This window comes from Erinaceus europaeus, chromosome 11 (genome assembly GCF_950295315.1).
Source record: "Erinaceus europaeus chromosome 11, mEriEur2.1, whole genome shotgun sequence".
NCBI classification, from domain to species: Eukaryota; Metazoa; Chordata; class Mammalia; order Eulipotyphla; family Erinaceidae; genus Erinaceus; species Erinaceus europaeus.
Window position 1 is genome coordinate 3,942,236 of NC_080172.1, and position 15,871 is coordinate 3,958,106.

The 15,871-nt window shown below is 42.4% G+C and overlaps 1 protein-coding gene across 1 annotated transcript in view; it reads right to left on the bottom strand.

Moving 5' to 3' along the window:
* AP3B1 (adaptor related protein complex 3 subunit beta 1) overlaps positions 1 to 15,871 on the bottom strand; it is a 228,023-nt gene that overhangs the window by 76,333 nt on the left and 135,819 nt on the right. Inside the window, exon 21 of the mRNA XM_060201077.1 lies at positions 267 to 339. Within this exon, the coding sequence (XP_060057060.1) occupies positions 267 to 339 (73 nt within the window). The remainder of the gene's footprint in view (positions 1 to 266; positions 340 to 15,871) is intronic.

Sequence of the window (15,871 nt, forward strand, 5' to 3'; positions counted from 1 at the left end):
GGTGATCTGATAAAACCAAGTATAAGCACTAAAAGCTTAGTGTTCTTTTATGTGACCAACTATTACATATTTATCCGTGGGCTATAAAAAATGGTGCGCAGAGAGATGTAAGAAAAGAACGGCAGAACCAGATCTAGAAATCACTGGACTTACTGGCCTATCTTTTTCTACAGACGCTGACTATTTTAAGATATGGAAATGACCAACACCCCCAAAATAAACTACGACTAGCAAACAGCGGAAGAAATTTGAATTTCAGTACTTACAGTCATCCAGATCAAGAAGTGAGACAGTTTTGGTATTAGGACTTCTATCTGGCTTTCTTTTTTCTTCTTTTTCCTGTAAAACAAGAAGTATTTCATTTATTATACAGTCTGTCTCTTAAGTCTGTGAAGTAATGCTTAATGCTGCACAGCAAGCATTTTTACCTTGCTTTGTCTTGAAAGGGAAGAAAAAAAATCGTATTGTTTATGTATGGTTACACAAAGATTTCTTTTCCTTTTTGCCTGCAAGGTTATCCCTGGATCTCGGTGCCTGCACCATGAATCCACTGCTCCTGGAGACTATTTTTCCCCCTTTTGTTGCCCTTGTTGTTTGACGTTGTTGTGGTTATTATTGTCGTTGTTACTGATGTTGTCGTTGTTGGATAGGACAAAGAAATGGAGAGAAGAGGGGAAGATAGAGAGGGGGAGAGAAAGACAGACACCTGCAGACTTCCTTCACCACCTGTGAAGCGACCCCCCTCTCTCGCAGGTAGGGAGAAGGGGGCTCGAACCAGGATCCTTGTGCTTTGCGCCATGTGTGCTTAACCCACTGTGCTACCACTCAACCCCCCACATAAAGAATTTTTTGAATTAAAAATTAATTTTAGTTGATATAGAGTAAATCTTTACCACACATACTATTAATTGTTTTGTGTATAAAAATAAGAAAAAATGGTTAGCTCTGAAATGCTCCACAGTCTGATGATAAACTAGCCTTTTCTGAGATCTGATAAAAGGTGCTTTATATTTTAATACTGGGTTTTGTCTTTTTTTTCTTTTCTTTCTACAAAAGATATTCATTTAAAAAGGGAGTCAGGCGGTAGCTCAGCGGGTTAAGTGCAGATGGCGTAAAGCCCAAGGACTGGTGTAAGGATCCTGGTTCCAGCCCCCCGCTCCCCACCTGCAGGGGAGTCGCTTCACAGGCGGTGAAGCAGGTCTGCAGGTGTCTGTCTTTCTCTCCCCTTCTCTGTCCATTTCTCTCTGTCCTAACAACGACATCAACAACAACAATAATAACTACAACAACAATAAAAACAAGGGCAACAAAAGGGGAAACAAGTAAACAAATATAAAAAATTTAAAAAAATTTTTAAAAATCTATAAAAACATTTTCAGAACACTAAATTCTTGTTTCTTTGGGATTGAAAAAGATCCCTTTATTTTCTCTGCTTTTTTTTTCATTCTCAAATAATTTTATCTGGAGAAATAATGATTTATAGGATAATTGTTATGTGAGTATAGTCTCTTATTTCTTCATGGGAGCCGTCTGCTCACCTCACAGTGGGGTTCCAACTCCCTTGCAAGACAGTCCTCTGAACTAAGCTTATTCTTTTCAGTCTTTGCCTCTGCTGCAATTATCCACCCAAAGCGCCCACAGCTTGTCTAAGCTGCACCCTAGTATTTCAAAACATATCTATACAACTAGTGAAACTTTCACATCAGATTTGCTTATTCAGTGTACTATATTTTCAAAATGTGGAAAATCAAAAGCTTAAAAAAAAAAAAAGTGTCCCTAAGCCTAAGTGTTCACAGTTTTGATAAAGATTCAAAAAAGACATGCTATTATCATAAAAAGTATAAACAAAGTTCAATATTAAGGAGCATTGTAATCAAAGACCCACAAAGATTAATGTGTTAAACAACAGCTTTGGGTCAAAATTGCTTTATCTACATAATTTATCCCTTTCTTGTTTTTTTATAATTAAAAAAAATTTTTCATTTATTTATTTTCCCTTTTTGTTGCCTTTGTTGTTGTTTTATTGTTGTTGTAGTTATTATCGTTGTTGTTATTGATGTCGTCGTCATTGTTGGACAGGACAGAGAGAAATGGAGCGAGGAGAGGAAGACAGAAAGGGGGAGAGAAAGACAGACACCTGCAGACCTGCTTCACCGCCTGTGAGGCGACTCCCCTGCAGGTGGGGAGCCTTATGCTGGTCGCTGAGCTTTGTGCCAGGTGCACTTAACCCGCTGTGCTACTGCCCGACTCACAATTTATACCTTTCTTAAAAAAAAAAAAATTAAATCTCCTCTAATTAAAGACCAAGACTTAAGCTTTTGCTTCTTCTTCTTCTTCTTTTTTTTTTTTTTTTACCAGAGAACTGCTCAGCTCTGGTTTACAGTGGTGCAGGGGATTGAACCTGGACTTTGGAGCCTCAGGCATGAGAGTCTCTTTGCATAACCATTAAGCTATCTATCCTCCCTCCCCTCACTTCACCCACTTGTTTTTCTTTATGCAATCAACAATCAAGCATTCATTTATTTTACTGGAGCACTTCTCAGTTCCGGGAGTACCGGGGATTGAGTCTGGGAGGGATGAGTCTCCTGCAGGAAAAGCCTTTTGCAGAATCAGTATGCTTTTATTCCTCAGCCCATCTGTAAGTTGTTGTTGTTTTTAAATATGTATCGTATCAACATTTGTGCTAAGCAGTGAAAAATCACAAAGGAGTCATAGTTGTTGCCTTCACACAATTTACAATCTACCAAACACTTTTCTAGTTTACTGCTAATGTTAATTGTCACAAATCTATTTATGTAATTGGTTCCAGAGAGACAGAGAGGCGCCAGCATGCTCTTCAGCTCTGGCACACAGTGGTGGTGTCAGGAAGTGAACCTGAGACCTCATGGCTGCAGGCATGCAAGTCCTGTGTGCTACCTTTGGTCCAGAAAATGTTTTTGAAGTATTGTTCCAACCATGAAAAGGTATCATGAAAGGAAGAGCTATCACTTGTTAAGCATTCTGCCAACAGCAGCGGGGTGTGTGTGTGTGTGTGTGTGTGTGTGTGTGTGTGTGTGTGTGTGTGTGTGTGTGTGTGTGTGTGTGTAGAGAGAGAGAGAGGGAGAGGGAGAGGGAGAGGGAGAGGGAGAGGGAGAGGGAGAGGGAGAGGGAGAGGGAGAGGGAGAGGGAGAGGGAGAGGGAGAGGGAGAGGGAGAGGGAGAGACACACACAGTGGAGAATGCAATGTATTCTCAAGCCTGAGGTCCAGAGTTTGATCAGACTGCTGCTCTCTTTCCCCTCTCCTCCCCTCCTTACCACGGTGTATATGAATAAGAGCACTTAACTGAATTTATTATATGTTAGGTGATATTTTAAATGAATTTAAGTTCTGTTTGGTTTTTTTTTTCCCTCATTGATAAGTTACTCAGGAAATCATTTCTAAAGATTATATAACAGATATAACAGTACATATTGAAATACTAATTTGTATTTCAATTGTCTTTCATCTCAAAATAATTACTTCTGCCACTGAAAACTCCCACCATCTAAATAGATTTTAATCGTCTATTCATGACTTAAAAACCAAACAATATTTGCCCCTTTCTCCATACCTCAGATGAGTATCGATTTACAAGATTGGGGTTGAGGGCGGGGGCAGAAACCCTAGAAGAAATGGGAGCCTTTAAGATTGGGTTTAAGTTGTATGCAACAAAAATAGGTGCAGAACAAAAATGCCATCTCAACTAGAATGCCATTCCTGTGAAGATAAAAGATATGCCAAAAAGAGCTTACCATCATGTGACCTATCAAAATGCCATGCTACAAACTACAATGGAGCATGACAGTCTTTATGGAACTGTAACCTCCCCACCTGAAAAATTAGAAGCCTATCAAATCAAGATAAAGTTAAAACTGGAGGCAAGGCTATACCTTATTTTCTACTTCACAGCTAAGAGTGTGTAACAATATCTATTAAATACACACCAGGTCACATACAACACAGGACAGAACTGCATGTGAAATTGCTATAATCTCTTATTAGAAACCCAAAGTGCAAGAAAAAGGGTTCTCAAAAGGACAGAATTTCATTGATTTTCTGAGAACAGCAAATAACCAGTGACCGAAATACAACATTAGCAGCAGATACTGGTCATTTCTTCTGAATTGAAAAAGGCTTGCCTTCTGAATCAAGAATATAGAAAGCTTTGGGGCATGTTTGGTATTCTTCTCTTATATAATATTTCATCTTTCATTTAAAAAAAAATCCACAGTAGTTCAAAACATTTTCATACTTAAAAGGATCTACTATAAAAATAAAAATCTGAATTCTAAACAAAGAAGTTAAGAGCCCTATTCCATCAAACATTTCTCCATTTGCAATTCATCTTGGTAATAGAGACAGAACCTGGGTAAATGCATATAGGACTTGAAGCAGGAGATCTTGCTTGCTCAATGCATAATTCATGTGCTCTGCCAGCAAAATGTGTAAAATGAGAATTTCACACCGCGGCATGAGCCACAGAGAGGCAGAGAAAAGGCAGATGAAATCATATTTTACTGTATGAATTTTATTTCTTACCCTCCCAATATTTATACAAAACCTTCATTGACAAACCAAACACACTGACAGATCACCCACTGTTTCCATTGTGTTAGTACCTGAGAAGAGATCAGGCAGAAAGATAGACAATTTGTTTTTGTATATATTTTTTTAAATAGCGGATTAGGTTTTTAACAGCTCAGTGGCTGTATTAGACTTTTTATAAAAACAACAGTAACTGATCTTAAAATCTCACTACAAAAAAAAAACCTAGTTACGAATTCATCATCCTCTAATCTCCATTTTGTTTTATGGTATCCGATTATACAACTTCACACATCAACGTTGTCAAAATGAAATACAAAGTCACAGGGTTAGGGAATTGACTTCTATTTCATATACCTCATTTCAAATAATAAATAAAAGACTTTGGAAGTGTGTGTTAAGCTCTAACTAATACAAACAAAGTGTGTAATAATATACCGATAAAGATCTTTTTTTATATTATGCATGCTCATTTTTTATGTTGCTTAAAAACAAGCAGACAAAAATAACTGATGTGAGAAGCACCAAATATATTTCTGAAGAAACATATTATGGAAGTTTCAGATTTAAAGCTATCACATGAGATAAGAGGTATATACAATTTATCAAACCCATATTGAGTTTTTAAATCAACAAAAATTTAAAGTTAATTTCTAGCTTCACAGGGCAAGATATATTTGCATGAAATATTTTCAATTACAATCACCAACCAAGGACAATTTAATTACTCTTTTGCCCTTGAATTACCTAACAAATCTGATTTTGAAAAATGCAAAACTCACACTCTGTGCTTTAAAATAAAAGTACAAATTGAGACTCCTCACAAGTTAAAAAGGAATCAGACTCGTCGAACACACTTTCCTCATTAGGCCATATAAACTTTGGTGAGAAATAATAACAGAATGCTTGCTTAATGGCTTTCGTGTTGATTTAAAGAGCTCAACTAAAGTGAAATTAGTGGGTGGGTGGGGAAAATACAGGTCCAAGAAGGATGACGGAGGACCTAGTGGGGGATGTATTGTTATATGGGAAATTAGGAAATGTTATGCATGTACAAACTATTGTATTTACTGTCGATTGTAAAACATTAATTCCCCAATAAAGAAATTAAAAATAATAAATAAAGTGAAATTATACTCCTGTTCTGGAAAAATCTTAAATGTGAACTAAACTGGGAAAGAAGTATATTGAAAAAAAAAGGAAAAGAAGGCATTGAGTTGTCAGGTAAGAATCAATAGTCTAGAATTTACAGGAGTTTCATAGTTGCAAAGTACACACATAAAAACACAAGTAAAACATCTTTCTTTTCTCAAATAGGACTGAAAAAACAAACAAAAAATGATTAAAAAGTTCCTTTCATTCCTCCCCCCTCCCATGGTATATTTACAATACTCTCTAGAATCTTCCAAATGGTAAACTATTTTTTTTCTCCTTAGAGACAGAAAGGCAACAAACAAGGCTGAGAGAGAATGAGAGACCACAGAACCAAAGCTTCCTTCAAGGTGGTGGGGGCCAGATGGTAAATCTTGTATTAAAAATAAATCTTAATACTTACTGGTTTCTGCATATTAATCCCACTACTAGAGACTGACCCATGAGCATCTAAAAAGTTTCATTTCTTGGGAGTCGGGTGGCAGCCCCCGGCTCCCCACCTGCAGGGGGGTCGCTTCACGGGCGGTGAAGCAGGTCTGCAGGTGTCTGTCTTTCTCTCCCCCTCTCTGTCTTCCTCTCCTCTCTCCATGTCTCTCTGTCCTATCCAACCCATGACAACATCAGTAACAACAATAAGTACAACAATAAAACAACAAGGACAACAAAAGGGAATAAATAAATAATTAAAAAAAAAAAAACCCTTTCATTTCTTTCCACTTCTCAAAGGAGTTAACCAAGTCTCACGAGACCCATATAACTATGATAAAGGCAGCTGACAAAAGCCATCTCCAGACACATACATGGTCACACGGCACAACATTTCATAAAGCAACTATACACATTAATCTTCATTTTGAGTCAATTATGCAAAGTCTTTGGCATCAAGTGCCTATATTAGGTACAAAAATATGTGAAACACTGATTTTTCCACTGACAGACTATGATGCTTTATAGCTAACCACCGGTCAGTTACATTTTCAGCGGGTGTACACACACTGACGATATTAGCCGTATCATGTTCCAGTTAGGGTGTAAATGGCGAACAAGGTGAAAGTTGAAATGGTTTAAAGGTCTAGGAACACACTGATAATCTGGTTCATTATCAAAACACTGAAGTCTAGGTTAGGAGAAGAAAAGCCTTATAATAACTTAAATTATTTGAAATGAAACAGAGATCATCTTTTGAACTGTAAGCAGAAGTAACAATCATGCCAGTAAAAGGTAGGCTATCATGAGATGAATAGGAATCTTTTCCCGGTGCGCTGCTGTCGGGTCTTAAGCCAGCCCCCCCCCCATCCTACATTGCTGATACTATGGTCTAGTTACATAACCATTGTTTTACCTTGAGACCCGCCCTTCCTTCAGGGTATTAATTAATCTCACCAGTTAAAACCTTTGCAACATGAGTGGGGGGGGGTAGCACAGCCTTTTAAGCGCATGTGGTGCCAAATGAAAGGACGGGAGTAAGGATCCCAGTTCGAGCCCCCCTGGCTCCCCACCTGCAGGGGAGTCGCTTCACAGGTGGTGAAGCAGGTCTGTGGGTGTCTGTCTTTCTCTCCCCCTCTGAATTCCCGTCCTCTCTCCATTTCTCTCTGTCTGTTGGCAACATCAAGAACAACAATAATAACTAAAACAATAAAACAAGGGCAACAAAAGGGAATAAATAAATAAATATTTAAAAGAAAAAAACCTTCGCAACAGTTGCTAAGGGAGTTTCAACCATTAGCCCACTCTTTCCTTTTCTCCACCCCCTTTCCTAGCCAGTTCCTTTTCCAAATTGCCACTTCCCGTTTCTAAGAGATAAAAAGCGTCGTCTCTGATCAATAAAGACACACTGCGTTCCAGCTCCACCACGAATCCCTGGTCTCTCTCCCACGGTGCTGAGTAAGCAGCAGCCCAGGTTGGTTCCGGTCACTTCTCTCCAACCCAGAGAGCACATGCCCAGGAAGAAACACCCACAACGCTAGCCCGGCAAAATGATTTCTTTACTCTCTTATTTAAAAAAAAATTTCCCTCTACACTTTAAGTGTAAAGCACTTAAAATGTGAAACTATTAAATTTAACTTTGTTGTAGTTATTATTTGGGGGGTAAAAACACACACAGTCATCACCGCCCAGCTATCATCCACATTGGTCTCCAGCTCCCACTGATTCTGTGCTCGGAGAAACTGAGACGGAACTTTCAGAAAGCAAACTGGCGTCTGTTCAGTGATCTTACCAACAAATCTATTCCTGCAATTCCAATTAACTCTATCCCCTCTGAAGATTCCTACAGGCGCTTCCGCCAAGCCATCTTCAAAGCAGCTTCCCAAACCATTCCTCGTGGGAGACGTGCTAACTATACGCCTTGTCTTGATGCTGAATGCGAGCAACTACTAAAGCAGTATGATGAGTCGGGCGACCCAGATGTGGCCGACCATCTCATTGCCTCCCTGGATGCAGCACGCCAAGCCCGTGGGCAACAACTCACGGAAAGTCTGAACTTCACCCACTCAAGTAGGAAGGCCTGGAAGCTTCTTCACAGACTGGGTGCCGGTAGCCAACCCCCTCCCATCTCCCATCCTCCCGTATCTCCAAACTCAGTGGCCAGTCACATAACTCAAGTTGGACGCGCTAAGATCGACCCAGTCTGGAAAAGAGAAATTTCCCATGAGTGGTCATCCCACTTCCGTTTATCTTGTCCATCTCCAAAACTCTCTCCCTTTACACTGTCTGAACTGGAAGACGCTTTGAAGAGGGTTAAACCGGGAACGGCTGCTGGCTATGATAACATCACCCCAGAACTCATTCTTAACTTGGGCCCCGCGGCAAAGAAGTGGCTCACTACATTCCTGTCCCACATCTTGGAATCCGAATCTATGCCCAAAATTTGGCGTCGTGCGAAGATAATAGCGGTTTTGAAACCAAAGAAAGACCCAACACTGGCCGCCAGCTATAGACCAATTTCTCTCCTCTCCGTGTGTTACAAACTCCTTGAGAGGCTGCTTCTGTCACGAATTTCTCCTCTTACAGAGAAATTCCTATTACCCGCCCAAGCTGGTTTCCGCCCAGGAAGATCTACCTGCGAACAAGCCCTGGCCCTCACAACTTACATTGAAAATGGGTTCCAGAAGAATTTAAAGACCGGTGCTGTCTTTGTTGATCTCACAGCAGCCTATGACACAGTCTGGCACCGTGGTCTCCTAGTCAAGATCTCAAGATGCCTGCCTCCATGGGTGGCCAACACTATATCGTTTCTTCTCCAAAACAGAAGATTCCGGGTGCATCTGGGTGACAAGTCTAGCAGATGGAGACTTGTCTCAAGTGGCCTCCCCCAGGGCTCTGTTCTGGCTCCTACACTATTTAATATTTACATCAATGACCTCCCAGAAACTTCTTCAAGGAAGTTCATCTATGCCGATGACATCTGCTGTGCAACTCAGGCATCCAAGTTCGACATCCTCGAGGAAACACTCACGAAAGACATGTCTCTGATATCTGATTACTGTAAAAAATGGCGACTAATCCCTAGCACTGCAAAAACGGTATCATCTGTTTTCCATCTACACCATGCCTCGGCCTCGCGTGAGCTTAATGTGCAGCTTGGCGATACGAGAATCCGGCATGAAGCCCAGCCAGTCTATCTTGGCGTTACTCTCGATCGCACCCTGTCATTTCACAAACATCTCATAAAAACTGCAGCAAAGGTGGGCGTGAGGAATAACATCATTGCAAGACTGGCCAGCTCCTCATGGGGCGCGAGCGCTGCCACACTGCGATCATCATCTCTGGCATTATGCTATTCCACTGCAGAATACTGTGCCCCAGGATGGTTCCGTAGCCCCCATGTCCACTTGGTCGATTCCAAATTATATTCCTCCATGAGGATCATTTCTGGAACCATCCGTTCCACCCCGGTTCCATGGCTGCCAGTTCTTAGCCACATCGCCCCGCCAGATATTCGTCGGGATGCGGCATCATCTAAGTTCATTTCCCACGTCTACGCTCGACCGGACCTGCCAATATACGCGGATATCTTCGCCCACCCTGTCCAACGCTTGACATCTCATCACCCAATCTGGTCCCCTACGCCTACACTGAACTTCTCTGTTCCAGACTCTTGGAAACAGAGCTGGCAGCCAGCTGAGGTCAAGAACAAACACCTCATCACAGACCCCTGCGAGTGTCAACCCGGCACGTTATGACTGGGCCCTCCTCAATCGCTATCGAACAGGCCATGGCCGGTGCGCCGCTATGTTCCATCGCTGGGGAGCCAGAGACGACCCGAACTGCCCCTGCGGCTCCAGACAGACTATGACCCACAGAGTCAACGACTGCCACCTCTCCAGATTCAAAGGAGGTCTCAAAACTTGACATCAGGCTCAACCTGACGCTGTTGACTGGCTACGGAAGAAGGGCAAACGCTAGAAGAAGAAGGGGGTAAAAAAAAATTTACAAGAGGAATTATACTCAAAGAAAATCTACAAATAAAAATGTGGTTGATCATGAAAATAACTAACTAGAATACCAGGTGACTGGTCATCTTTGCCCATCACTAACATAAACATCAGTAACATAAACAAAACAGACAATGACATCAAGCCATTTGACAACAGTTTTGCGAATGATGGATATTTGGGGCCTTTGGCTAAATGAAGGGTAGTTCGCTCAGGAACATACTTCAACACTGGCTCTCACCCTTTGACTGACTCTACATTCCCACAAATAAGAACCTTGGAGCAGTGCTAGTTTTCACTCTATACAGTCACTCTTAACTAGGAGAAGTGAAGTAACCAATACTCTGATACAAAGTCACTTTTTTTGGGGGGTGGGGGGTACATAACATCATGGTGATGTAAAGAGACTCTCAGGCCTGAGGCTCCAAAGTCCAAGGTTCAATTCCCCGCACCACCATAAATCAGAGCTGAGTAGTGCTCTGGTTCTAAAAAAAAATTAAAGGGAGTCGGGCGGTAGCACAGCGGGTTAAAGACACATGGCGCAAAGCACAAGGACCAGCGTAAGGATCCCGGTTAGAGCCCCCGGCTCCCCACCTGCAAGGGAGTCGCTTCACAGGCGGTGAATTAGGTCTGCAGGTGTCTGTCTTTCTCTCCCCCTCTCTGTCTTCCCCTCCTCTCTCCATTTCTCTCTGCCCTATCCAACCACGACATCATCAATAGCAACAACAATAATAACTACAACAATAAAACAAGGGCAACAAAAAGGGAATAAATATTTTTTAAAATTTTTGAAATAAAATAAAAAATACACATATAAATTAAAAAAAAGAAATGATCAAAATCACTGTTTTTCTAAGTCTAGATTTTGTGTAATATGAGAACAGTGCAGAAGGACAAAGGTACAGAGACATAGGAAGGTATATTTAAGTCGTGCACTGGGCTTACTAGAAAGCGGTTAAGACTGAAACAGCAGGACTGGTGGGCTAGCCCTGGGGGTGGAGGCAGGAAGGCAGTAACTGAACTCAAGTAACAAAAGGACATCAGGACAACTAACTTTGATCTGGCATCTGTAGAGAAAGACGAGCTGCGAAAGTATCGGAGGACGACCAAAGGCAGTGGCCCATCAGGAAAGTGATGAAAAACTAATCTACGGCAGGAAAAAGAAGAAACAGGTGGGAGAGCAAGTACATGCAACAATAAAGGCACATGCAACAACAAGGGCGACAAAAGGGAATAAATAAATGAAAAAAAAAACTTAAAAAAAAAAAAAAGAGAAATATCACTGTGACAGTCATGGTCGTATAGAGAGATCACACCAGACTCTCAGAGCACAGCATGTGCAGAAACTGAGAGGAGTAAGACCAATGTAAAAAATCCTTGGAAATAATGAGGCTGAGAAGCCAGTGAGACCTATATACACCTATGTTTCTATCAGCACAATGTGTAATAGCCAAAACGTGGAAACAACCAAGTTATCCAATGACAGATGAGTTGCAAAAAACAAAACAAAACAAAACAAAACCATGGTATGTATGTATATATATATATATATATATGTAGGATGTAGGGTTACTACTTGGTTGCTAAAAAAGAAACCACCTCCTTTGCATCTTGGGTAGGACAGGAGGTGAGATAAATCAAAAAGAAAAAGACAAATTCTGGATGGTCTCAGTCATCAGTGGCACTTAACAAATAGGGATGGGGGAGAGAACACAGAGAGACATGTGGGCTGGGCATCAAAGCAAAGGACTCTGGGGAAGGGGTGGAGGAGCTGAAGAGAGCCTGGGGTCTTGGTTCATGATAATATAAAAGGATCTAGGCTGTGGGCGAGCGTTCTGCAGAGAACTTCCCAGGCAGAGGAGAAGGCATGCGCCCGCGTCAGTGACTACACTGTGAGCCCTTAGCCCCCCAATAGAAAGGATGGGATGGAGAAGGTCTAGCTTCCTCTTCAAAGTTCTCATTCTTACACAACACACATTCTCTCTTGTGGCACTGCTACTCTCTCCCCCAGTACCAAAGGTAAGTGTGTAGAGAGTACTTACTCAGAACTACACTTTCAAAGAAAAAGAAGGGCAACATTGGGAGTAGCAGATACAGAGCGGAGAGACGTACACAACACTTACAGCGGGTGGCAGCTGACCTGTCGTGTCTGCTCACCCAGGCCTGTGACCCAGGTGTGAGTCGGATCTCCACTGCAATGTAGGGAGACCTGGTGCTGTGGATTCTGTCTCTCCCTGAAGAAACTGGCTAGGAGAGGTGACCAATGCATTGGCCTGTATCCCATAACTCCAGTATCATTGGTCTCTCAGGAAACGATAGTTCAAGCTTAAAAATGTTGTTATATTTACATAGTTCTTTCCAATGATCTTTCAGATTTCAGTTTTTAGAATAGCACTTGAAATAAGCAGAGCAGGTCCTAGCACCTCTACTTTATAGATAAGGAAACTGAAGCAGAAAGATACTATATTCCAACAAGCAGAAAGATCTCCCCCCCCTCTCTCTCTCCTCTGACCACCATCAAATGAATGGTCTTGAAAGTCATGTATTCATGGCACCTCTAAAGCTTCATGTTCGTCCTAAATATCCCTAAAACACATTGTCCAGCTGAAATAAAGGAAGAGGAAAAGTTAAAAACAAACAAACAAACAAAAGTTTAGTTGGACTGTAGACGTAAGGGATATGAATTTTCAGCACTAACGGACTGTCAAGCTAAATTAAGGTAAAGTGCCCACCATCTGCCTTCATTACTCATAATTCAGAGCAGACGCTGCACTTGATGCAAGGAGAACTTCTCCACAATTAGAGTCACCCATTATTAAAAAAGTGGGATACTTGTAATTGCATAGTCTACTCCAAATCACTCAGAACAAGAACAAGAACAACAACAACAACAAAATAGGAAGGAAAAAACAAGTTAATAGTGCCTCCATTTGGAAAATATTCCAGATTAATTAGAACAATCCATATGCCTAGCACAGGCAGAAGTCATTTCAACACAAAGAAAATAAGTCCTAAAAACAAAATATACAGGCATAAAACTACAATGTGTGTAAAACCTGAATTTCTTTAAGAATTTTTTGTTCACCTCTCAGAAGGCTAGAAGTGGACCTACCCTATGACATGGCAATTCCTCTCCTGGGCAGATATCCGAAGGAGTCAAACACGCCCATCCAAAAAGATCTGTGTCTACGTATGCTCAAAGCAGCACAGTTTGTAACAGCCAAAAGCTAGCTGTCCAACCCAGGTGTCCAACAACAGATGAGTGGCTGAGAAAGTTGTGGTCTGTGTGCACAATGGAATACTACTCAGCTAGTAAGAAGGATGAAGTCACCTTCTTCACCTCATCCTGGATGGAGCTGGAAGGAATCCTGTGAAGTGAGATCAGCCAGAAAGAATACTGTGCCCCAGTATGGTTCCGTAGCCCCCATGTCCACTTGGTCGATTCCAAATTATATTCCTCCATGAGGATCATTTCTGGAACCATCCGTTCCACCCCGGTTCCATGGCTGCCAGTTCTTAGCAACATCGCCCCGCCAGATATCCGTCGGGATGCGGCATCATCTAAGTTCATTTCCCACGTCTACGCTCGACCGGACCTGCCAATATACGCGGATATCTTCGCCCACCCTGTCCAACGCTTGACATCTCGTCACCCAATCTGGTCCCCTACGCCTACACTGAACTTCTCTGTTCCAGTCTCTTGGAAACAGAGCTGGCAGTCAGCTGAGGTAAAGAACAAACACCTCATCACAGAGCCCTGCGAGCGTCAACCCGGCTTTGACCTAGCACGTTATGATCGGGCCCTCCTCAATCGCTATCGAACAGGCCATGGCCGGTGCGCTGCTATGTTTCATCGCTGGGGAGCCAGAGACGACCCGAACTGCCCCTGAGGCTACAGACAGACTATGACCCACATAGTCAACGACTGCCACCTCTCCAGATTCAAAGGAGGTCTCGAAACTTTACATCAGGCTCAACCTGACGCTGTTGACTGGCTACGGAAGAAGGGCAAATGCTAGAAGCAGAAGCCAGAAAGAGAAGGATGAGGATGGGAGGATCCCACTCATGGACACAAGGGGAACACAAAGCAGGACTTGGACCGGGGCAAGGCGCACTAGACCAAAGCGAGAGACTCTGGGGAGGGGGAGGTTTGAGGTCCTGGTACATGGTGGTGGAGGAGGACCTAGGCTGGGGTGGGGGTGGGGGGGTGAAAGTGCTTTTGCAGAAGACCGAGAAAATTTTACAAATGTACCAGCAATTATATTTACTGCAAACCACGAATCCCGCCAATAAAAGAGTCTTTTTTCACTATGATACTTTGGATCTTTATTTTATTTTTTTATATTTATTTATTTATTCCCTTTTGTTACCCTTTGTTGTTTTATCGTTGTAGTTATTATTGTTGATGTCGTCGTTGTTGGATAGGACAGAGAGAAGTGGAGAGAGGAGGGGAAGACAGAGAAGGGGGGAGAGAAAGACAGACACCTGCCGACCTGCTTCACTGCCTGTGAAGCGACTCCCCTGCAGGTGGGGAGCCGGGGGCTCGAACCGGGATCCTTACTCTGGTCCTTGTGCACTTAACCCGCTGCGCTACAGCCCGACTCCCACTTTGTATTTTTATACTGATGCTCTATAGGCAAATATCTCACACTATCTATAGGTTTCAGCTACTTAATTAAAGTCTCTGGCCAACAAGAACGAAAGGAAATCACTGATGTAGGGTGCGTTACCGGCTTTTTAATGGACTCTGAACACCCTGTATCTGATGCCAGAGAAGCACTGAAGTCTTAGACACCTGACCGTTACTCCACTACCCATGAAGCCTCTTCCGGCAGATACTCCTACGTGGCGGCCTGGTGTTCAGACCTAGGCCTCTGGACATGGTGACGTGTGTGCTCTACTCATTTATTTTTGAAATACTGTCTTTATTTGTACATTGATGAGAGAAATACAAAGAGAAAAAACACAGGAACTCCAGAGCTCTGCTCAGCTTTGGCTTATGGCAGTGCTGGGTATTGAACCTGGGACCTCAAAGCCTCAGGCATGGAAGTCTTGCAGAACCATGATGCTGTCTTCCCAGCCCTCTACACAAAAAAGGTTTGGTGCTACCAATATATAAGAAGTACCGTCCTTCGATTATATGGTGATTCTTGCGGATGCTTTTAAATCGATGGCGAATGCATTTTCATGAACCAGCTAAAGAATGGGTACCTTAAAAATACTCGATTATCAGAAGTGCACTAATCTTCTCAAAAGGAATTAATCTTCCATTTCTTAAGGTTCACGTACCTTTCCATTACTTTGCTCAACATCACTTCTGTGACTTCCTTTTATTTCTTTACCGAAAGCCTCGTCCCATTTTATACAGGAACAAAAAAGATCACGCTAGTAATAACTCACCTATCTGATTTCAGAAATAAACCCCAAAGTCTCTCCATAGCTAAACCCTTGTCTATGCCTGTAGGGCTGGCACTCGAGAGGCCAGGGACACAGGAGGGCCAACGCCCTGAGGTGGCAGGACATGGCCCCAGGGTAGCAATGGAGATGTGCTACACATATTTTGGGGAGATGTGAATTTGTACTCCTGACATAACTACAGTCTTCACCGGGGGCTGGGTGGGGGCACACCTGGTTAATCGCACAGAGTACTAAGCGCATAGTACTACAAGGACCCAGTCGGAGGCCCCCGGCTCCCCACCTGCAGTGAGGGATGCTTCAC